Source organism: Atta cephalotes, assembly GCF_000143395.1.
Source record: "Atta cephalotes unplaced genomic scaffold scaffold00030, whole genome shotgun sequence".
Taxonomy (NCBI): domain Eukaryota; kingdom Metazoa; phylum Arthropoda; class Insecta; order Hymenoptera; family Formicidae; genus Atta; species Atta cephalotes.
In genome coordinates, this window is record NW_012130094.1 from 538,110 (window position 1) to 562,928 (window position 24,819).

General features: G+C 33.7%; 1 protein-coding gene across 1 annotated transcript in view; it reads left to right on the forward strand.

Annotated features, from left to right (window-relative positions):
- LOC105620906 (rho GTPase-activating protein 7-like) overlaps positions 1 to 24,819 on the forward strand; it is a 227,288-nt gene that overhangs the window by 60,510 nt on the left and 141,959 nt on the right. The window contains exons 2-7 of the mRNA XM_012202383.1: positions 6,833 to 8,344; positions 9,329 to 9,503; positions 10,199 to 10,438; positions 10,735 to 10,974; positions 11,223 to 11,416; positions 16,758 to 16,803. Of these exons, the coding sequence (XP_012057773.1) occupies positions 6,833 to 8,344; positions 9,329 to 9,503; positions 10,199 to 10,438; positions 10,735 to 10,974; positions 11,223 to 11,416; positions 16,758 to 16,803 (2,407 nt within the window). The remainder of the gene's footprint in view (positions 1 to 6,832; positions 8,345 to 9,328; positions 9,504 to 10,198; positions 10,439 to 10,734; positions 10,975 to 11,222; positions 11,417 to 16,757; positions 16,804 to 24,819) is intronic.

Here is a 24,819-nt window from a genome sequence, read left to right on the forward strand (position 1 = left end):
AGTTAGTACTTAACCGTAACTACTAGTGTCGTCGTAACGTAATACGTTACGTACGTAATAAGTACAGATAGTCGTCTACTATATCTACTAATAATTACTTATTACTACTACTCTCTTCTCTCTCTCTCTCTCTCTCTCTCTCTCTCTCTCTCTCTCTCTCTCTTTCTCTCCTTTGAGGATATGTAAAAAACGAAGTTAACTAACTTGATTCTATTCAATGATCTTTTAACTCTTTTAACTTCTTCAGTTCTAAAACAGTCAGGATGAATTTACGAGATGCATGTACATATATCATTCATATTACTAAGCCATACTTACAATTAATTTTATGACATTCTTAAAACGCCATCTTTCTCCATTCGTAAATTCTACAGTGACATAAAAAGGTATATTGAAAAAAAAATTACTAAATCTTGCATATTTCATTGAATAGTACTGACGATAAATAATTCTTACAATAGATAACATTTACTTGTGATAAGATAAATATTTACTCAATAAAAAATGATATTGTAGTTAAATCAAATTAATGATTTTAATGATCAAATAAATATGTTTACATTTAGTAAGTACTTACTTTGAATTATTTAACAAATATTTATTAAAATACAGTATTTTTTTAATATAATTTTTTCTTAACAAAAATATAAATCGTGAAACTTGTCATTTAACTTGTAAATATTAATGCTTAGCTGTTAGGTTGCTATTTATTTTCTTAACCTTCTCTCTATCTATTATTGGAAAAAGTGTCCGGTAGTTCTAGAATATCCTATATAACTACATAAATGGATAAAATTATAGTTGTTATATCGCGCCTCATATAATAAATGTTGTTACCGGGAATTCGTCATTTCGTGACTGCTGAGAAATCCGCAAGGCGATCCTTCCCACAGACAAATAAGACTCGTCTACCGTGGACACGTATGTATAAAACACCTGAGATCCTTGGCATCTCGACATGCGCGTTTCACGTGCGAATGAAAATACATTGGATTCCGATCATGTAGTCTTGCGCGTCGCCGTTCGAATACAATCGATTGTACAAAATGTGAAAAACGTCGCGTTTATGAGAAAATATACGAAAATATTTATTGATGTCCTGAAATAAAGAGAAACGACAAACCAAACTATGCACAGATATTAAACATAATGCATCAGATACAGTAACTATTTTATTTACATTTTGGTCGTAATAATTATATATTCTTAACAATATTTTTAACAAAGTCCTTTATGGAGATTTATGTCTCAAAAAATAATTGAAGAAATATTTAGTGTTTCTATTAGCTATTAAATTAATGTTATAATATATTAATTATTAAATTTTATATATATATCGGAAAGAGAGAGCGCGATAGAGGCGAAACGAAGTGAGAAATTTATAGTTGATAATTTAATGATATAAAATATTATCGTCGCGGAACATTAATGAAGAATCGACTAGAAGAATTGTCGAGCTATTTGATAAATATATATGTGAGAAAATCAGATAGAATCAGTGGAACGGATTGATCAACATGTAAATAGTAATTTCTGTTCGATCGATAGGTCATATTTTAGCGTACTGATATTAAGCTTCATATATTTGCCTGCTAATTCTTCATATTAGCGTCTCATTTAACAAAATGCGATTGAGAAGGTAATTAATTAACATCATATAATATATAGATACAGATAATATATAGCTAAAAAAAGGCGAGAATGCAAAATAAATTTTCTGATCAAAAACGTAAGAGTCATATATATTATAAATTGCGGCGATCGCATTACGTAATTGGATAAATTGGATTTTGGAACTGTTTACCGCAGAATTTTACATGATTTATATGGCGACGTTAATTAGTAATCATCGCAATTAATTAATCAGCTTGACGACTACTGGATTAAGTGGCACGCGGAGGCGCAACGGAAAATGGTTGATACGCTAAGATTCATGGGATCGATTTCCCGAAGCGAAATACACTCGGCCATGAGATGCAGTTTACAAGACGATTAAAACATTGCTTGAATTCGATCTGATCATTCTTTATGCTCGGTGGGAGATTCTCGAGCTCCCTCGACCAGCGCTTAATTAAGTTTCGAGTCAATTAAGCCCGCACGATGAACGAAACTATATCGTACGCCGAAGCAATGCGCTCTGTCACACAACCTGCGTTAATTAATGCGCTTTATATGAGAATATGTATTCGTATTTTATAGAATTTTCTCGTAAAATATATTCCTTCTCTACATATAGGCTGATTTTATAGAATTAATTACAGTTTAAATATTTAAAATGTAGAATATTCTGTTAACATAGGAAAATATTTTAAACTTGGAAGAATAATTTGAAATTTAAAAAATTAAAATTAAAAATTAAAAAATTTAAATTTAAAAAATTATTTTCAAATTTTGATTAAAGAAATTAATTTAAGAAAATTAATAATTAAATTTCTCGCATAAAATTTATTTGAACTAAATTTATTTGAACAATACATATAATATTATATCGAACATTAACTATAATTTTAGATTCTTTCTTATGTTGTGATGCAACGTCTTGGAAGATTAATAATTTTAAACAATGATGTGTGTAAATATAAGAAAACAAAAGAAAGAATAGAGAAGCCTAAAAAAATATAGATAAGCCGTAGGAATAACCTGATAAGTATATATTAGAACTTGTTTATTGTTTTAGTAAAAAATATCAAGAGATTTACCATCTTCAACACAGCTTAAATATTAACGTCAATATAAGGCACGCGAGAATGGCGGCATACATGCTGACCACTTGGCAGATGCATCGACGACTTTGACGCACGATAAGCTTCTTCACTTAATGAACGACGTCGATATTTTATCGAAATTTTTTGCCACTTGGACGGGTTGTCGACTTTTCTCGCTTTCAGGAAGATGTTAGGAGCGACATGCATTGCGCGTGGTGAAATTGCGTGTTTACAGTTTGAAAGGTCACTTCCGCGTCATTCACTAATTAATTCCTTTAACTACAAATTAACAGTTTGACAAGTAAATGATTAATTTGAAGTTCTATAATTATTGCGAATAATTATTATTAATTGAGGAAATCTTCCATCTTTTTTCTCTCTTTATATATCGTATATAAAAAATCTTATTTATTATATGAGGACAATATTATTAGTTTATCTTGACGTGAAAATTATATTTTTTATTTTTTAATTTATAAAAAGAATTGAAAAGTGTTAAATTTATCTTTATGTTATATATTTATTAAACAAATAATCCATTATCTCATGCTGTGTTCGCGTCATAAATAATGTTTTCGTTGAACGATTTTCGCTATCAATATTATGGCAGTCAGTGAGTGTTAATTTATTGTTTTCCAGCAACGTCAATCTCACTGATTGTCGTTATCATGAGCGGTCAGCCCACGCGAAGGCGAGAGAAAATTTTCCAGACGTGCTCGTCTAATCATTGCGCTACGAGAGCTATCTCGAGTAAGAAGAAAGTGCGCCGCTAAAAGCGCGACGTGCGTGCTTTCACATAAATATCGGCTTGATAAATGTACCGGCCGGGACGTTATGGTTGGAGAATATTAGAATGGCACATGGCGATCGCCGCGATGGCCGTACGCCATTGTAGGCGTAGCGAGAGAGCGGAGATTAAACGTGATCCCAATCAAGACGATTCACAAGCGCGCTTCCGCGTCCTTCGACATAAACGTTGCACTCGATCCATCAACAATTATAGCGATTAAGATTTGCGTGAACAATCGGTTTGTACGAGAAACTCGTCGCTTTGTTAATGCACCCGTCCAAACGGTGCTTCCAGAAATAACTTGAAATATATATCGAAACAAGAACAATATAATAGCGTTATAGTAATAATAGTAATAATAATAAAATGAAAAATTCTAATATATACTAACATTATCTATTTTCCCTTATTTTTTTCTTTCTTTCTTGATAGTTCTCTTGATACTGTAAAATAAGAGAAGGAATATTGAATAAAAAAATTGGTAGTAAAAAATGTCCTAGTTGCATAATATTTAATTAATATATGTATTATTCTATATATTTTAACATAATATATTGCAATTAATATATTGTTAAATTGTGGATAACAATCTCTGAATTAATTTTGTGATATATTTTAAATATATCATTTCAAGTAGCTACAAACAATTTTATATTAAAACTTTTGTAAATAAAAATTTTACACTTATATCAATTTTTTCTCGCTTTAAGTATACAAGTTTTTACTAACATATGTGACTCATTTTTTAATGAGCCATATATAAATTTATACAACGAATAAAGGTCAGGCTTTTGTACGTAGTTATTGTTAACGGTCAAGGCCGAATTAGTCGCGAGTATGCAATTGCATTATAAGCATATCCACCGACGTTAGGATTAACCTGTTGGGATAGAATAGAAGATAGATCAAGGTATATCAAAGCCTTGAGATTAGTCGCCGATAGTAAACGGGTTGACACGTCCGAGACAATTATATCCTAGTATATACGCCATTAGCCTGCGGCGCACAAGTAACACCCGCGTAGGAACAATAGGAAGCTCGTGCACGATGATTGATCACCCAGCTGGATGCAATCGTACCGGCTGGACCCTCAAGAGCTTCTCTTCTTCCTTCTCTTTTGTCTTATCTTAGCTCTTCGTCTTACACGCCAACATTGCGTTAAGCCACCGTCTTGATGAGTTTCACTAAGTCTGCTAGTTAGGCTAACTATTCGCGTTGTTGTTTTGCATATCGAATACATACGCAACAGCAGCCTATAAATTTTGTTTACTTGTAGATATAATAATGCGTTTTACGTTATTGCGGTTTAAGACGTTCCTTCTCTCACTCTGCATCTCAATAATTGTTTTCTAGTTTATTGTTACAATGGCGTAAAAAATATAATTTTTCAGAAAATGAGTTAAATATTTCGAATCATTAAAATTTTATAATTTTAACCCTTCTTAGACACATTGTAATTTTTTTTAGACAAAATTTTATTCTCAAATTTCTTGGCGTTTTCAGTTTTTATTAAATAAAGGTTAACATTTAAATTAAATAATTGAAATATTTAACAATGTAACATAGAGATGTTGAAATATGGAATAAAAAATATGTGTCTACAAAGGATTAATTTAGAAATTTTGATGTAACAATTGATTTTAAAGAAGTAAAAGTATAATGTATTTTTAAAGTATATTTTTTTTATTTTTGTTTATTGCAAGCAACTAAAAAAAATCACACATTTTACTTATGCCATTTTTGTAGAAAATGAGCAATATAACTTTGGATATAGATTTTTTTCTTTCGTAATTTTTATGTTTTGATTTCATTTTTTTAAGTTTAGTCTTTGATACTTTCCAAGAATAAAGTCGGAATTTTCTATTGTAAATCGTCTTAACTTCCTCGATTTAATCAAGCTTGTTCTTTCCATCCGATATAATTTGATACATTGATCGACGAGACCGAAGCGTCTGACTGCGTCTGTCTCATGCGTAGATCGAGATCGCGTGGGTCGTGGAGCTGCATCGAGAGATTTATGCAAATTCAATTTAACTCGCCTGTGCAGTGAAGGAGGGCCAGTCAGGGTCGACTTGAAGACTTCACGAATTTTAATATATTATCCTTTAGAACTGAAGAGCAATCTCTGTCACATAAATTGTAATTTTTTATGAAACATTTGTAACATTATTGAATATAATACGTTAAATATTTTAATTTGAGTGACTTTAACGCAAGTTTTTAATTTGAGTACTTTGAACGCAAGTTATATATTAATATTTTCTAAGATGAACATTAATATTATTAAATTGTTTGTCAATTTAATTTGCGATATTACTGTTTATATTATTATTTGCTCTAGTTCTTCGATTCCTTCTGTTAATATTGCGTTTCCAGACTGAAAATTAAATTCGGCGCGCAGTTTGCTGGATTGAATATGTAGTATATAAATTCGCAGGGAATTATTTAATACTAGAATTACGGCGCCATTTTTTATCCATGATAATTTTTTTCTTAAGTTAATTTAGATTTGCACCTGAAGCTTTAGATTTTTGTGACTTCCCATATAAATAATCATAATTAATTATAAATAATTTTACTTCTATGATGACCTCCTTCGTCAAAAGCCAAATTTACCTTGAACCGCGATTGGATTAATTTAAATTCGCAATTCTAAAGTTAAAGTTAAACATTAAAGTTTGATTGAGCGTTTAGGGCCTTTATTTCCGATTTGTTGTGTAAATTTTACATATTTCAATGTTTCTTATTATTAGAACATCAACCATGTTTTATTATCCTGTTTAAAGTGCATACATGCCTCACAACGACTATGTGGGAGAATACTTTGAAGAAGAAAGCATGTGATTGTGATAGATAAATAGAACAGGAAGCACAGAGAAGAGGAAGAGAGAATGCGTCTTGAAATCAGCTCATCTTAAGTCGCGGCAGCTGGTCGATTCCTTCGTTTTATTTCGCATGACGAGCATCGAGGACCGCGTTGGTTCTGTCAGCTTCTCTCGTAACCGCTTCATTATGCGCCACTTTATAAATGCGTTCCGCTGGCTAACTGTACGCACGAGATATCCGCGCAAAGGTAGTAAGTTATCTATCGTTGATAGGATTTTGTAAGTTTCTCTTTAGCCTCATCGATCGAGGGACAGCCTCTGCATTTAAACACGATGACGACTTCTAATGAAACTCCTTCCTTAGCTGCCTCGTTGAATTACGTAGCACATATGGTATTATATTCTATTCACGAGCTATATTACGCTTAGCAATAAGAAACTACTTCTTAGTGAAAAGACTATTCTTCGGCAATGCAATGTTTTAAACGCTTTGAATTTCTGATTGGTTGCAGGAGGAAATCGGCGAGATATTCGATTCAGCTCCAACGACTCCACTCCGCATCGTAGAAAAGACAAAGCATCCAACTCAACCTGAAAAATTATCGAGCTGCGCGAATGATTCGTTTATCTCGAAATACTTACCTACTACGAAATCGCATGGTTTCATAAGAAGACAAAATTCGTTGACGAGAGGTGGCGAGGATATCGGAGAATGGTCGAACAGCATCCTCGCGGAGTTCAACAGTATAATCGCTAACGAGATCAATGAACTTACCAAAGAGAAGACGAGAAGAGAAGTCGCGCGCAGTAATGATGACATCAGAATACAATACAAAGAGTTGCTGAACGAATTTGGAATATCCGATAGCGAGTGCTCCGATCGAGAGTTCAATGGTGAACATGGTTTTCTTCGAGACAAGAAAAGTCTTCGAGATCGTAGGAACGGAAAATTGTTTGTCGACGATGATCGTCGCTGCCTGCTGAACTCGGATTATGACGAGCCTCACGATCGAGTGATCCCTGAGGGAAGGAAAAGCGGCAGCCTGCCGGAGAATCTGCAGATCATCATCGGCAAACATGATCGATTTCATACCACAGAAACTCTAAGCTCCGACTACGACGAACCCAGCAACTGTCTGCCGATAAACTCGATCAAGAATCAGATTGATCGGATTGCTTCTAGTCTACCGTCGAAATTGGAACGCGAGTGCGACTCAAAAGACGCACAATCGAACCCTTGCCATGCACCAAAGAGAATAGGATTAAGTTCGAAGACCAATGAAGACGCGCTCCAAGCTGGATCATTCAGAAGCGCCGAGGAAGATCCCGAAGAAGCGAACGCGAAATTGCCGCCACGACAACGATCCGAGAGAAAAACGAGCCTTCCTATCAATTTGACGAATCAAAAACGTAGAAAGGCAATGCGATTGCAAAGACTTCGACGAAGCTCGGATCAAGAGACCATGGATCCCGAATATGACGACGTATTTCCGAACGAGGAAACAGGTAGATCTAGATCGTTGGACAATCATGTTCCGAAATCAGCGCCTGTCACACCTACGGAAGAGAAGAAGCCACCGTTCTCGAAATTGTTGAGAAAACGACATACTCCGGTGTTCCATGAGAGTTCCGACGACGTCATTCTGGTCAGCGTGTCTTCATTGCCGGATCAAGATATGTTACGTCTGAGAAATGACAGGCTTCATGAAACGAAAAATAGCAAGACGAACTCGAAAGAAACGTTGTCTCGAAAAAAGAGAGCGATATCGCCGCTAACTTTACGTTCTGATGTCACCGCGAAAAGGCTGTCAGAATCGGACAGAGATATTAGGCAGATTAGTCCAGTAGACTTGAAGAAATTTTCGTTGATGCGAACATGGGGCAACGATGTTGCAGTGAATTGTGACTTGTCTGAGAATAATGACGTTAATGGAAATTGCGGGATCGAGAACGGAACCATCGGCAAGCTGGAGCACGCTGACGTGAAAAGGATTATAGAGGAGCAAAACGCGAGAACGGGATCCGTAAGTTTCATATTGATTTCTACCGCTAATTAATTTCACTAAGAGGAATTATTGAGAATTAATTATGCATTAGCTTATTTGCATTATAATATGTACGTCTATTTCGACAAGCTTATATATTAGATGTAGTAAAAAGAAATCCATTATTTTTGCATGAAATTGAATGGAAAAATAATGGATTTCTTTTTACTATACCTAATATAAATTCAAAGAATTATAATTAGAAGATTTTAATATATATAATTATTAATATGTAAATATTTAATTATAGTTAAATATTAAAAATTTTTAATAATTAAATACTTAAATAATTATTTAATAAAAATTAAATATAATTATTAATTTAGTATTGTCTATACGCACTTATAAATTTGCAATTATTTAAACAAAATTATTTAACAATAGCATTAAAGTATGAAGTTGTTTTATTTTTGCGTTCACAACAAAAATATTTTATGCAATAGAAAAAAGCGTTTAACTTTGATAAAAATGTTATGTTCTCGGTAATTCCATGATACTTTGCTACGCCATAATCTCTTGAAAATCTAACATGGCTCACAAAAAATCCAGTCTCACGCCTGATATGGAAAATAGTTTGACATTCACAGTAAAATTTATTTTAAAATCTGATGTGGAATCCATAGCAGATTATCCACGCTCGCGCTTCACATAAAAATTTGACCGCAGTGTTTGCATCGCAGTATTTCATGACAGATTTTATAACCAGAATAGTCGTAAACTTGAATGATTAATATCTCAGGTTCATGGAACAAAGTGACATTTTTTTTGCAATTTTTTTCGTTTTATGTAAAAACACATTGAATAAGCCTAATTTTATTAATTTTTTAAGTGATTTAACTGAGTCATAAATGAATCTACTGTTCTTATTTATTATTTCCACTGTGGCTATATATACTAGCTTGATCCTTATCTAAATTTCTACCAGAGATTAATTTATTTTTTGTTGTTTAATATTTATTTTAGCTGCCTATTTCCCTGCAATCTTTATTGTCAAGAATACGAAATGGCTCGGGTTCCTGTTGCCCAAATAGTCCGCCGATGGATACTCTCACTTGTTCCGACATGGCAACTCAAACTTCACCGGCGATTTCGAGAAGCTCTAGTTTCACTTGGGTTAGCGATTGCGACTCTCCTCAAGGTAATTTTCATCATCCCACGTTGCTTATATGACTTGCTTAATATATATTCATGAGATTAGTTAACACCCGGAAAGTTTATTTCCGTTTTGGTTTTCTGTAATCCAATAAATGGCAAGAGTTCCGTTTATCGATTATTACGTGTAAATTAATTACCTGTTGACCTTTTGAGTCGGTTAAAATTACATTTATTTTGGATAATGTTTCTCTGGTTCAAGAATTCTACCTTTCTCACCGAAATTTTAATGAAATTGGTTTATAAGCAGAGAATTTGTGTTTTAAAGCAACGAATTTGTTAAAGTAAAGAATTTGTGTTTATGAAGTAGAGAATACGTAATTAAAACAGAAAATGTTTATTCTAGCCTCACTTACATATTCTTATGTCCTCCTATGCCATCAATGTGACAGATTTCCTAACTTGAATAATCGTCCACTTTATCTCGGAAGAGTTCTCGGAGCAAAGCGACAGTTTTTTTTTTCCATTCCAGATTCATTATTTTCATGAAAAAAAAAAAACGCGTCGAATAAGCCTAATTTCATCAAAATCGGTGAGGAAGATAGAATTTTTGAGTATTATCTTTTTTAAATTGAAAAAAATACATAATTTAAAAACTAAATATTGTATATTTAAAATGATATTATTCATTTTAAATATACAATATTTAGTTTTTTAAATTATGTATTTTTTTTATCATAGCCGAGTCGCAATTAGATTCGCAATCATTGCAAGATGAGAGCACCTTAGATCCAGTTTCTCCCCAAGATACTGTAGATGACGACAATAGATCTTCGTCATCGTCCCAGGACCTCCTACACAGCATGGATGAAATTTCTTCCGGAAGTTTATCGCCAGATACCATCGACAGAGCATCTCCGCTTGAAAGCGGAATTGGAACAGCGAGTCCACCTAGGAGCACGGATCGTCGATTGACTAAACGTAAGTTAAAATAATTTCATTGCATTTTCATCATAAATCCGGTTATTATTAGCATTAGATTATCACTTTTATATTTTCCTTTATTTTCGGAAATAAAATTAATTGGATAATACAATATTTTCTTTTATCAATCAAATTATTTGTATTTTATGATTCGCGCATATCTAAGATGATGGCACACTTGCTGTTTTTAAAAGACTCTTTTATCATATAATAACTTTAAATTACATTGTTAAATCTATATGAAGACTGATATATTTGCTAAAATCTTGACGTATCCGTCATTTTTTACGTAGCGTCGACACCGAATAAATGTCATCGTAAAGAGACATGGGAGCGAATTCGACGACGGCCGTCGAAACTGAACTCACGAAACGATAAAAATTCGCAAGACGTGTGGGTCAAACGCGAGAGCGTGCACACGCAAACGAAACAGATTGACGATCAGTACTCGCAGGACGCGGTGGACAGCAGTAGCGGTCTCGATGACTCGTTGCCGAGGATCAGGACGCCCAGGCCTACGAATTTACCGCTATGTGAGTCATGTCGGCATATCTCCGAGTGTTCCTCCCACACGTAACGTCAAGCTATCGTTTTTATGTCTTCTTATTACGTGCGGTGTAATAATGCGCATAAGCGTAATAAATACGAATCATTTATTTAGAAAACTTGCTTTATGAGACCAGTTTCAAAGATTTTACTAGTTAGACGATATATTCCGCGATAATTTATTTCTGCATGTTATAAATTCTAATCTAGCTGTCCGACTATTCTTCTGCGACAGGCTTGTCCACCACTGCGAGCAGTTCCTTAAGCTCGGGCGAGCTGCTCGAAACGCCGCCTCGAGCGCCGTCCTCTCCATCCGCGGCAAGTCTTCAGCTGAAGCCGGAACCTCTGACTGTAGAAATGGGCGGGAAGAGCAGCAGCGCGCCGTTGTTAGAGAACAATAACGCCAAGAACGCCAACAGGAAGGTGCCGGTGAGCTCCTCTTTGTGTTTAACTTTGAGTAAATAATATGGTAGAAAGTTGATTGAAATATTACGTGCTTCTTCTAAAGAAGAAAAATCGAAATATGTAATATGTGTAGATATTAAATATTTTTCACATTTATCGGGAAATTCTTGTATCTTATCAATACTTTATATTATCTTATCAAGACTTCATATTTACACAGTTTTTTTCTTTTGGTATACATCCGATAATATCCGATTTAAGAAATTTTCTTGAATCAAGAGTATTAAGAAGAGAAAAGTTAGCCATAGGTATTCTCGAATTATCCGACAGAAGCTAGTAAAGTTCGGTTTAATAGTATATAGGTTGGAACAAAAGTCTGTAACGCTATGAACTTTAAAATTCAAGTAGGTGTAACATCGTTAAAAATGAATAAAATTTAAATTTACGAAAGGATTTTAAAAATTAACATTACTATACTTTCGAAAGGTCACTATGTCTTTTGAGTTTCTGTGATGAGTGTGGTAATGTTTACATGTAGAGAACTACGAACTACTCGACAAGATGGACAAATTCTCTTTCTTCAAATTCTTTTCTTTATCACATGTTTAAAAAAATTTTCGACTTTCTAACATGAAAGCTTAAAGTTTCCCTCACAAAATCGTGTTTTAAAATTGTTCTTAAGATTTGTCATTACTGAGTTATTGAGTTGATTAAATAAAATTGACTTTGATTACTTATAACTCCGTTAAAAATCATCGTACTGCAATTTAAAAAATAAATTCTTAAAGATGAAACATTACTTGATCGACAGATGTAATTGTTAAAGTTTGTTTTAAATATGTATACATGATACAAATGAAGTATTGTAATAAACTTTTGTTTCAACCGTATACTCGTATATACTTCCTATTATTATATATAGTTATTATTACTTAATAATAAATACGCGTGAACTTACGTAAGCGAACGTCGGTTGACGTCAAATCTCTGGTTTGAATCGCCCTTCATATCGATAGCTAACTCGAGCATGACGCGTGGAGCAAGAGACCGGACGCTTACATCGGGTATCGTCCTAGACGACGACGGCAGGCATTAATCGCGCGGCAGCGAAGCGTGTAGCGCTATCGGTATCGAGATTACCCGACGCAGTATCACAGATATACGCTCCTTCGTCTTCGCGGTTGCGTTCGACGATCTGCTATTCACGGATAGTTATTAGTCTCTGCCCACGTGGTTCGCGTACATCGTTCGACACGTTAGCCAGCTTACCGCGTCTCTTGTATTTCTCGCCTGCGGTTTGTGCGGGCCACGATAAGTGTCGTAAGAATGACACTTCGTTGCGGCGACATCGGCGACGAGCCTCGGATACCTTTCGCTGACGGAAATACTCACTTGTTTCATGTTAGAAGAGAATTCCATGCAAACCAACAAGAATCGCTCTACCGTGGGAACTGCTCGAGTCACTCTGCTGCGGATGCACCTTTAGACGTATGCACCATCGATCTTTCATGATTAATTGCTCTAAGAAATAATTAATCTTCGCGATTTGTATAGATAATTACAATCAAAGAGATTATTGACAAGTTCTAATGTGGGAGACCGAAATGCGGATTGGTAGATGATTATGCGAATTGCACGAACATAACGAGGATTATTTGAACATAATATTGTTTAATTACTATTTTTAAAGAGTTTAATTTTAATCTAATTTAGTTTTAATCTAATCTTATGAACTTAATGTTTATCTGATGTATTTAAATTTTTAGAATAAAAAAGAAATTATTTGCATTGTACACGAATATGATGTTAGAGTGCTACAGTTCGACTATAGATAATTTAACAGTACATCTTCTTTAATAGAGTCGATCTTCGAAAATTTTAATGCCGAAGCTTCGAATCTGATATTACAAGATCAGGGTTACCATAGACCTGGTAAACTGGGAAAGTCAGGAAAAATAAGGAAAATTAACATGGGCATGGAAAATCGGGAAAAATCAAGGGAAAATAAAAGAGACTGGAATTTTGAACTTTGCTCACAATTCCCTTACTGCTTCTATAATTCCAAATAATTTTTATAATTTTTTAAATATTATATCTGACGTTTATAGTCAAATATTATACATTAAAAACTCATGCACTTTAAACAATTTAAAAAAATAATTAAAATTTATATTTTATTCAGTAATTTTATTTGATCGCTCTTTTTCGTTATAACTGCATTCTTTTTTCCAATACTAATTTATTTTTTGTTGGCTTGAATTTGCCTCCAAAATTGTATTACGCTGCTAAGCTTCTTTTGCATTTTTAATATAGTATAAGCTTTCTTGTAATCCTTGATTCTAAATGTTAACATATTTTATTATGTTAAATTTTTACATATATTGATCATGGAAATTTCTCATTTTTATCTGGAAAACTTGGAAAAAGGAATTTTTAAATTCAATTTCTGTGGCAATCCTGATTAGATAAATCAATTTTTTTCAATGATACCGTTTATATTTTATAGGAAAGAATTTTTATGTTGAATTTAATTTACGCTTAATTATTTTACTACACCTTTTATAAAGGTTTTATGAATACTTTAATGGTATTAAGAGAATTAGTTTCAGTGCTGTTTGCCCTGTTAAAAGAGCGCAGCAATTAACTGTTATTTGCAATTAAATTTAAGAGCCATACTAAATGATCGAATAGGTCGCATTTATTGTTTTCTCGAACAGTATTCTCCAACATTCTTCTTCAACAGCATCTTTATTAGTATCATCTTCTTTAGTATCACGTAGCTATGTAGCTACACGAAATATTCTACAAACGTGTAGAAATCGCTGTTCGTTTCGTACACGAAAATCGTGCAAGGTCAGTCTTTGATAGTAAAAGCGAAGCTCCGCATGGATGCACTTGGAGCTGAGGGAGTCGATACTTTATTTACTTTATATATTTTCGATGCACCCAACGATGCTTTGATTGCTCAAGTTCCGCTGCATTTTGCATTCCGTGTGCGAGCGCGGCCATAACTTTGACCTTTGACGTGCCCGAATGTGCGCCGCCGCGATGCTCGCGTTTATCTCCGCAGTTTTCGTAGGATGGTGACCGCGTATGCAAATTATCAATGAAGTGTCAGTACACGGGGAGATTCGCGCTCGAGTGAGCATGTTGCCTTGGTAAACACCCATTGCACGAGAGCGCGCGCGGAAGTCGCGCGTGAACTTCCAGTACCGGATTGCCTATGTTGAGCGATCAAAGCTAATGGGGCAACCAGCCGTGGTGGCGTATTAATCGGTTGGTATCCTTTGGACCTCGAATATAGCCACACCGTGTGGTCTATCACATACGCGTGTACGAAGGCCACGATGGAAAACTCGTGGCTTTCGTCAGGTCAGCTGTTTTAAACGCACGGCTCTCTCTCTCTCTCTCTCTTCTTTTTGTCTCGAAAATCGCAAATGACATACCTATCTTTCTTCTTTTTCAAATCAACATCCATAACGAATTGTACGTCGTGCAAGAAATCTAACGAGTGACACGACGTAGTTAAAATTTTAATTGACCATTAATTCGATTTCGTAAACGTTAGAAATCTCTGTCAGGAGAACAGCGCTGAATATATGTAACGTATAATATATTTATCGTAATATCTGAAATGCATTTTGATACGCTGTGCATTTACTCCCATAGTTACAAAAACTGACATTATTATTTTTAATTTAGACAATTTTAATGTCTATTTTCATTCGTACGAATACTGAAGAATAATTTAACTTTTCTTCCGTGAAAGATCTTTGAAAAATAATCGTACTTTTTTTTGCGATAGTATATGCAGAATGAAATAGAAGACAGAAATATTTATTTTTGAAATTACCAAACTGCAGTGATTCAACTGTTTTGTGCGCGTTTTTTTTTGTAAAGTATGCTTCTCGGAATGCTGTGGTTTAAAAAAGATACATTCGTTTGAGAATTCCGGTGAAATTTTTTGCAAAAATATTGCATTTTTTTCTGTGTTATATTATTTTGTCTCATATTTCGTAGCCGATAGACGAAATAATTCAACAAAGTAAACGGGATCCCGAGAAGCAATATAACTTTTGTGAGAATGTGGGATCCGCTTTGAAGTCCAGTAAGTCATAAAAAGGATAGTTTACACACCTATTCAGTTTTGCTTGAAAAATATTTAATGGTTGGTCTACGATTGTTAAAGACATTGATAAATTGTCTAGAGACAGTCATAATTTTATAATCGCATAACACAGAGCAAGACCTCTTTTTTAAAGTCGACTCATGTTGTGGCACAGTCTATTTTCTGATTGCGCTTTGTATTATTTCCATTATGAACTATATTATTTTAATGATTAAACTTTGAAGAATAATGCTAAAATGATTAACATCTTTCAGAAGCATCAATGTCGTATAAATCCACAGAACGCAAACTAATAATACATCAATATTATAATTCCGCACTCAATATAAATGTAATATAACACATATTGTACATAACAGTTACATTGTTGAGTCGGAAATTGTAATATTGCCTAATGTTACTATTAATTTGTGTTCTGCGAGAATTAATATTGTAACTCAATTTACTGTTTGACTATTACGTTATTAATTAGTTTCTTTAATATTTTAATTTTACACTTGATGATTCTGTGTGTTGAGAGAAATGATTAATCTTACGATGCTCTTTTCAAGACGAAAACGTGAAGCATCGCGTGTGTGTTCCAAGGTTAATTACTTCTTATTTTTTGAATATTGGAAGGTCGATATTTATCGATCGATGGTGCATCCACTCAGTAAAGCACGGTGTAGATAAGGTCACGGTTGTTCGTCCATTATTTTCGAGGTCGACCGGCTTATAACTGCAAGTGGGTCACGATTCAATGTCGCATCGGTTATTAGTTATCTCTTGTTGTTATGGAAATAAGACGAAGTTAGGATCCCCTGACAATGAAGGATCTCGTCTGCCGTGTCACCAACTAATATCAAAGTAATTAACTCTGCGCTAGATTTGACGAAGTTAAAACGGTTTTTCTTATTACAATAAGAATTACATTATTTAATTGCGCTAAATTAAACGCTGTAATCTGTGCATTGCAATTCATTTGAAAACTTGAGATATTTCAAATAGACATATTGACACTTTGTGCGCTTGTTTCACATTGAGGGCTTTACTAATCTGCTAACTGATCGTTAAGCGGAAGAATTAATTCATTTTGAACGATGCTTTTACTGCAACAGTTTGAAATATGCTGTCGCTGCAGTGCACCTGATTGCAGTAAACGCGTCGTTCGTGCTAAAAACGCTCTTTGCCACGGTCTCACAAATACGAGGGCGTCGCTATTTCTTATACTAATGATACATTCTCCGTTGCTTTCAGAGCTTGCAGCAACAGCCGCGCTCGCAGTCGGAACGACAACTATCAGGTATGTTTCCCATAGAATAACTATTTTACTTAATCAAACGAGTCGATGAACTTGAAATCGTTTAAACTATATGTTCCTTGTAATAAATATGGCAAATTTTTCAATTTTAGCGGTCACTCGTTGACATGGGCGTATCCAAGATTTTTTTCAGAAGGGAAATTATCAATTCTATTATTACATGTGCAGCAATTTTTTACGTTAATGAATTGCTTTTTTAGATGTTTTAGAACTTAAAATGTCTTTTTCTTATTTTTTATTTTGAATAGAATTAATATTAGGTTTTGTCAATTATAACTTTCAATTATGAAATTCGAAAGAAAGGGATCGAACTTCCCTTGTAAATACTCTCATGCTGATTAACTTTTCCGGGAAAAATGGAGATTCGATTTCAAGACGATATTGATATCTACGAAATTCACGTTTACTCGATTATATCCGCAATTGATAAAAGGATTGTATGATCCTCGCAAAGCGAGAGAAGAGTCTCCAATTCGTATAATATAATTTCTCGTATATTGCGAACTGCAATATGAGCTGCAACGTGATGATATTTATGCTTGAGGATTGAATGAAAATAACTGTGCATGAAATGAGAGCAAGTTGATTTTTGAAAATGCTGAAAATTGTTTTAGGTTACACAAATAAGACTTATTTAAAATAACTGATTGTAAATTCTAAACGGAATTTTTTCAACAAAACTTCTAAGTTAGAAATTAAAAACTTAATTTATTATACGCTTTACAGAATTTACGTATATATTCAATTTGTGAAAAACTACCGTTTAAAGCAAACGGACGGTTATCCTGACATTGTAGATATTCGGATACCGCACATACATAAATCACACGTGGCGGGGCTGGCATCTCTCCGGTTTGCGTCTGATTACATTTGAACGGTGGTTGACAGCTTACGACACCAATCTGCCATTAATTTGCGTTCCTCGCGTGGGATGCAAACGAGCCCGACACGGGTTATAATGAATATTGACATCTTTGATCGCGCGAACGCAATGATTGCGATCGATACCGATCTTCTCGAACAATAGTTGGGCGTCCAATAACGAATTTAATGCGTAATTAATTTCACGGGAGTGCAATGCTATCGAATGTAATTTGCGGTGGCACGCTGGAAACGGCGGAATTTTCGCCCTCCAATTGCGGTGATACAGTAATGCAGTATCTGAAGGTTCATTACAGTACGGTCTCTCAGTTGTACTTAATGCGTATAATATCGCACATGCTATTACGTAACTTGCAATTAATTGAAGACACTCGGGGGTATCATAATCCGAGTAATTTTCATGTAATGTTTGAACCACTCCGAGACTTATCTGGTTACGCTATTTGGGTGGAAATTATGTGCTCTGTATGGATTGATACAAATGAGATACTGTAATTTTTTTAATTGATTTTTCTCGTTAAATAAAATAAGCAATAAAAATTTCTTTTTATAATTAGATTTATATTCTAACATATTTACATAATTTTGAATTAAAAATTTTGGTATACAGATACAGATCTGAAAATGATTTTGGATTACCAAAGTAATTATGTAGAATATTCAAATAATAGGCTATACTGCGAAAAGTTCGAATATTTTAGCAACCAACTTGAGCGTCCTACATAATTATTTTGTTAATAAAATTATTTTCATATTTGTATGAGCTAAATTTTTTAATATTCTACACTGAGAAAAAAATTGAAGTATTCACAAGAAAATATTACGGGACATGCGATATCTCCTCGGATTTGTATTGTAATTCGATGTTTTCTTTGATTCTCATTATAAAAACATTTGTGATATTGTGATAGTGATATATTTGATATACTCGTATATTTTATGAAATATATATAATTAAGTGTAAAAAATAAAGTAGATGTATAATTTTCTAGAAATAAAATTGTATTTTATCCTATTTAAATAAAGATTTATTTTAGTAAAGTAAACATAAACTACAAATAAATTTTTATCTTTTTCTCAGTGTAGCATAAAATCGTTCTTTACATATATTAAATATACATATACAGAAATTATAACTGCAAGATAGGTGAGATGTATTCATGTGTGTTGTAAAAAAAGGAAGAAGAAAGTTTAATTAACTTCTTCATAGCAATATAAAAATAATGATAGATAACGAGAGATTCACCTTATCTTCTGTCGCGCTCTACATGAAAGTTCCTCGATCGTTTCCTATCTGAAGCGCATGCTGTTGTATTGTGTCGCGGAATCGATCGCGAAAGTTTAATTAATTATCGACGTGAACTAATTGCTTTCTCGCGGCGCGATCTCATGGCGCGATGTGATTATGACTTCCGGTATAGGCACGCCCACAAATAGAATGCACCTCTGGATGCGCCGGAGATGCATTTTCCTTCTTGCTCGCGGCGATCTAATCAGCAACGTGCTAATCGAATAAATCTTACGATAGAAATGTACTAGATGAAAAGAAGCGACTTCGTGATGGTTCGCTACGGAGCGGAAAATCAGTAATACCTCCGCCGCCTTGAACTAGAAAATTACCTGTATGGCGTCGTAAAGGGAATCTATTTATTATCTGATTTAAAAATAAAAGTTCACATCATATTTTCTCCAACGGTCACTGAGGAGTTATCGATTTTTCTTAATCAGATGCTTATACATACAATAATTCGGAATTTTATTATAAAACCGTCAAAGGTCAAGCGCGCGCGCATAAGGATTTTTCTAACTTATTTGTTTAATGTTTATACGAACATAAATGAGTGAAGACTGGTAATATTGTTTATATATTATACGAATATATTAGAGCTTTTCTATTCTTAATCAACTTTTCAATCATGAGGTTTTGAAATTTTGTAATGTGATAACTTCTTTTTTCAATCTTTAACTTTTAATGTAGTTTTTTCGCTCTATTATTTTAATATTGCCAATATAATTCAAAATGAGAATAATTTAATCGCGTCAAGGAATGATATTCTTAAGGAATTCCGACGGCTGCGCTGTGCTAAAATTAATCATTCAGGAACTACTCTCGCGCAAATGCATTAGTGCCACGCGGATTCGGCGATGGAAATGTAAAAATAAATAGAACAATTCTACGAGCAGATGACGATGAAAAGAGATACGTTTATTGCTTTTCTATCGACGATTCGAATTAATATTCGCTTGCGTTTACGTTCTCGTTATTTTTTTACAAGGCGATGTATTGAACAAACCAGAAAGAATCGTACTTAGTTTACACGACAGAAAGTGATTGGCACGAAATAATTAGAAACAATAAATTATTTCTTCTTCTTCATCTTGTTAGAAATTTATAGCTGATGACACCACGACGATTCATGATTGGGGTTAACGATCGAGTTTCCCGTTAATGCAAAAATCTTGTTTCGCACATTTAGATAGAGAAATTACATTTCCTGATATTTCCATAAAATACTCATATTTTTTATATGTTTTATATGTTTTATATGTTTTCTAAATCTAGTTACATGAAAAGGAATTTTATAATATGAGAAAATTAAATCTACAATTTTAAATATTACGTATATATACAATTATAAATTGTTGTTTGCAGGTATTTAATAATATTGAAATGATATTAATGAAAAAATCTAATTTTATATCGTAATTTTATCCATTGTTTTAGTATAAAATAACGATATATTGAGTAGGAGCAGTGACAACTTAAATTAAATTAAATTTGACACTATAAATTTAACAATGTATCAATATAATAGGTTGAAAATTATAATTGATGGTATGACATATCATACCATCAATTATAATTTTCGGAGAAAATCTTTTTTTTTATTTTTCCGTTGATTTTCTCGGTTCTTTTCCCAAGGATAGAAAAATCCATTGGAAAAATTTATGTGTTCGTAAAATCTGTCATATTTGCTTCGCTTTTTGAAAAGAAAATAATTTTAATTTTTTTCTGCAACTTGAAAAAAAACTGCTTTTTTGAAACTATACTATCAATATATTAGGTATGAGCAGATGTTTTAAAATTTTTTGTTACTTACATGTAATATAAGTACCTTTTTTTTATTTTTTTGACTAAATTATTTAATTGACGACAAAAATGCGTTTGGCAATTTCACTCGATTTAATGGAAAACCTCTCATTAGATGCACAAAAGGACCATTACATCAAAATTTTTTTAGAAAACCATTACATCAAAATTTTTTAGAAACGATGAAATCAATGTTTGCACGTATTATGAGGTATTCTCGCCAAGAACAGACTCGATTCACGTGCTTTTTATCAGCGTTTTTTCCTTGCTGGAACTCCGAATATAAAATGTAATGTCGAATATAAAAGCTATCGTCGCATTTGTGTTCATTGTTATTTTAAAAGATTATGCGCATCAAATTATAAAATATGGTGTTTCAGATAATTTGATTTAGTCTTCTAAATATATGAAAAGACAATAAATTATTTGAGTTTAAAATTAATATTAAAACGTTAAAGAAAAAATTTAAAACTTCTGCATACATCTATTATCATGAGTTTTAAAACGGCAGGATTTTAAAGCATTAATTAATATCTACTGGATTTTATTCTAATTTTATCATAATAGCCTTTGGTTTGCTTTACATTGTCTATAGAAAGTTACTAGCGCGATACGTGATACGTGAATAGGTAGAATGGAAACAAATGACAGTTCGAAAAGCTCATTACAACAATGTCAGATTAATCCTTGCCAAGCAAACTGGAGCAGCATCCTACAACCTTCGAATGCCATCAAGAATCGATCAATATTCGAAATGTTACAAAAAAAAACTTCTTGTCGACACAAAAATATGATTTAACGAAATTTTCTTGATGTCGCGAACTGTTATACAGCTTTCCGAACATTTCTTTTTTTTTTTCAAATAAATTTCATACATCCCCGTATTTGATACACAGAACTATATATATCTGCGAAGTGAATCGCGGGAAAATAAATATCGGTTACGTGCAGTAGCCCGATATATTGCGGATCCAAACGGATCTTCTCTCAATAATCTGAATTCGGCTGAAGTGTACCGAAAGCACACGTAATTTTTGACAATTAATCCTGCGGTTTGTGGATTAATCAGATTGACTGTTCGTCGACGGTAGAGGCATTACGCGCAAATCACGTTGTAACGCAGGTGATTTGATCTAATCGCGGAGAAAAGCGCGGAAAAGAGCAGGTCGTGCGGGACGCTTGCGCCGCGGCGCCGCCGCCGCCGCCGCCGTCGTCGTCGTCACCGGTGGCTTTCGTTCCGTTCCCTGGTGGAAGTCGTCGCCAGTCGTCGCTATCACGGGCACCGCGACGTTGGGTCGCACTTTACAAGGCGGCCTTCCACGCGACTCGCGCGCGCATCTTTCGCGCTGTCACACGACTCATTTCGAGCCGTGTCATTGCGCATACGCTTCAATTAATTGACCACCGAAATTCGAGAACTTAAGAAATAATTCCGTGTGGCCGATCGCGTCTCTAGGATCCTTTTGATCGAATAATCTAAGCGTTTATAGGAGAATTTTGAGGGTTATTCGGCTTTTCGGAACATGCAGCAAGACTAAGCCAATTGTTGATTAATTTTATTGGAATGTATGTACGTTTTCTTTTTTATGAATTTCTTGAAGCTTTTATATAATAAAAAATGATAAAGTGTGTGAAAAATAATTACACGCGAAGTGTTAGATCATATTATCTCGCTAATATTATCTCGTGAAATGACAATCTTTAATTTCTTCATACATTCTTCATACATCAGAAATCTTTAGGCTCTTAATATAGATTCCATCTATTCCAAAAGAAAAAAGTGAGAGAAGGGAACAGAACGATATTTTGCAGCAGCTGCTGTTTCTTGGAAAAGTGTTTTTTAATTTTCGGACACTGGCCCGTCAAACTCGCACGCGCGCGCGCTTTCGTGCGGCGTTTGGTATCCGTCATCCATCAGCACGTTGACGTAACACATTAGTAACCCACAGAGATGTTTAAAAACATTTACAATTGTCAGCGCTCAAGTTTTCTTTGTCTTTAATCCAGTGGCATAATATTTTTGCAACAAAGTCTAACAAAATAATAACTTTTATAATGTTCTATTTTACATATTAGATATGATTATAGTTAATATAATTATGGTTTTTATTATCAAAGATAAATTTAATTATTGAATCATTTTTTAAAAGTAGAATTTTAAGTCAAAAGAATTAAGAAAACATGAAGAAAATTCTGATGAATTATTGAAATTTTATTTTTCAAATCAATTTAATTTAATTATTATTTTCCAAATAATAGTTAAAAATAATAAATCAATATTTTTGACAAAGCAAATATAATTAAAAAATAAATTTTTATTTATTATTGAAATAAACTTTTGAAATGGAGAATATAATATAATTTCATTACTAATTACATTTAATTAATAATGATGAATAAACTTTTAGTGAAATATATAATTAAAAAATCAATTCCTTTATTGAAATAAATCTTTAGGAAATAAATAATAAAATTTTTATTAAATTTGTTTTGTTTGTGTTTGTGTTTTAAATATTTTATTTTATAAAGGAACATTATATGATTGTGCGCTTTTAAATTTCAGATTGAAAAAAACACAAAAAAAATTAAAAAATTTTGTTCTTTAAAATTTGAAGAATTTGATAAAATAGAGATCAATAAGTTTGTAATCGAATCATCTGTTATTGTCAAATATTTGATCGATAACTATTGAGAACAGCCAGAAAGCTTTTATAATATTCCGGCTGCGCGATCAATTTTCTGTATCGTCTACATTCCTGTCAAGACTTATACATCTGGCAGCACTTCTGCGCCGTTTAATTACAGAAACGTGAGATTCGGTGTAGCAGGTCTCCCTCGGGTTTCATTGAACGCTCTGAAAAGTAAGTTAGCTTATGAGACAGTGCGTAGCCGTCGTAAATTTATGTGTTCATACTATTTTCACTCGATGAAAGTTCCGCTAAAAATACATGAAGCCCGCGGCGGTCCTCGCCGTGAAATGTCTATCGAAGCGTGACAGCAATATTATTGACAGGCGGAATCCGCGAAATTCACTGCTGTCATTGCTCGTATAACGGTCACGCTCCATTTACGCGCATTCGCCATTTTGTCGCAATTATTCGCGGCGACAAGCACCGTCGCTTTCCGTCGTGCGTTTCGACAAAATTTCCACAATTTTGCGAAACGAGATGCGATTGCAATAAGGTGATGAGAATGCAATTAGCTATATCATTTTTCATTTAAATGTATTTTAACGTAATAAAATTTTTGAGAGATTAAATATCTGCGCAGATGGAAGACTGCGTTAGATGATGCGGCAAAAAACGATAAAGAAGTTTTACATTAATCGAGATTTAAACGTAGAGCATTAATTTTTTTTTATCTTTTGTCGTGTCATCACACATAATCTCTTCTATCTGCATAGATATTTAAGCCCTCGCAAAAAAATTTACTTTCCCTTTATGTAACTCGCGTTAATCATGTATAAATTGCTCGATCTGTCGATTTTATTATTGGCCGCGCCATAAAGGATCGATAAATGCACATTAATAATGACTATAATGTCTGTCTTGATTAGTCATTAGATGGCACCTGTCTAAGTCACTTTCATCGCTTTAACATAGCAAATAAACATAAATGTCCCATGCGTAAAAGTTTTCAATCGATTTTATCTCATTGATCTCTGATAGATTGAAGTTATTCAAAACGACAGGCCATTTCACATTGGTCAATGGTTAAATGATGTTTCGTAACAATACCGAATTAAAATCGATGTCTGATCGTACAAGGAGATAGCTTCCTTATTGTTCGCCCGGAAAGTATTTAATCTTGCCATTAAGCGAGCCTGGTTCGCTCAAACAACGAACTGGAGAAAGGCGTCGGTTTCCCTCCCATGTCGTTGGCCATTGTTGACCCTCGTTGACAAACCGTCGAGAGAAAAGACTGCAGCTTATCTAATAGCAGTTTATTTAGCGATCGACAGGATAAATGACTTGATGCGTGCAAATTTTACAGCGATCACGATCGCAGGTTAGCTAGACAACTAG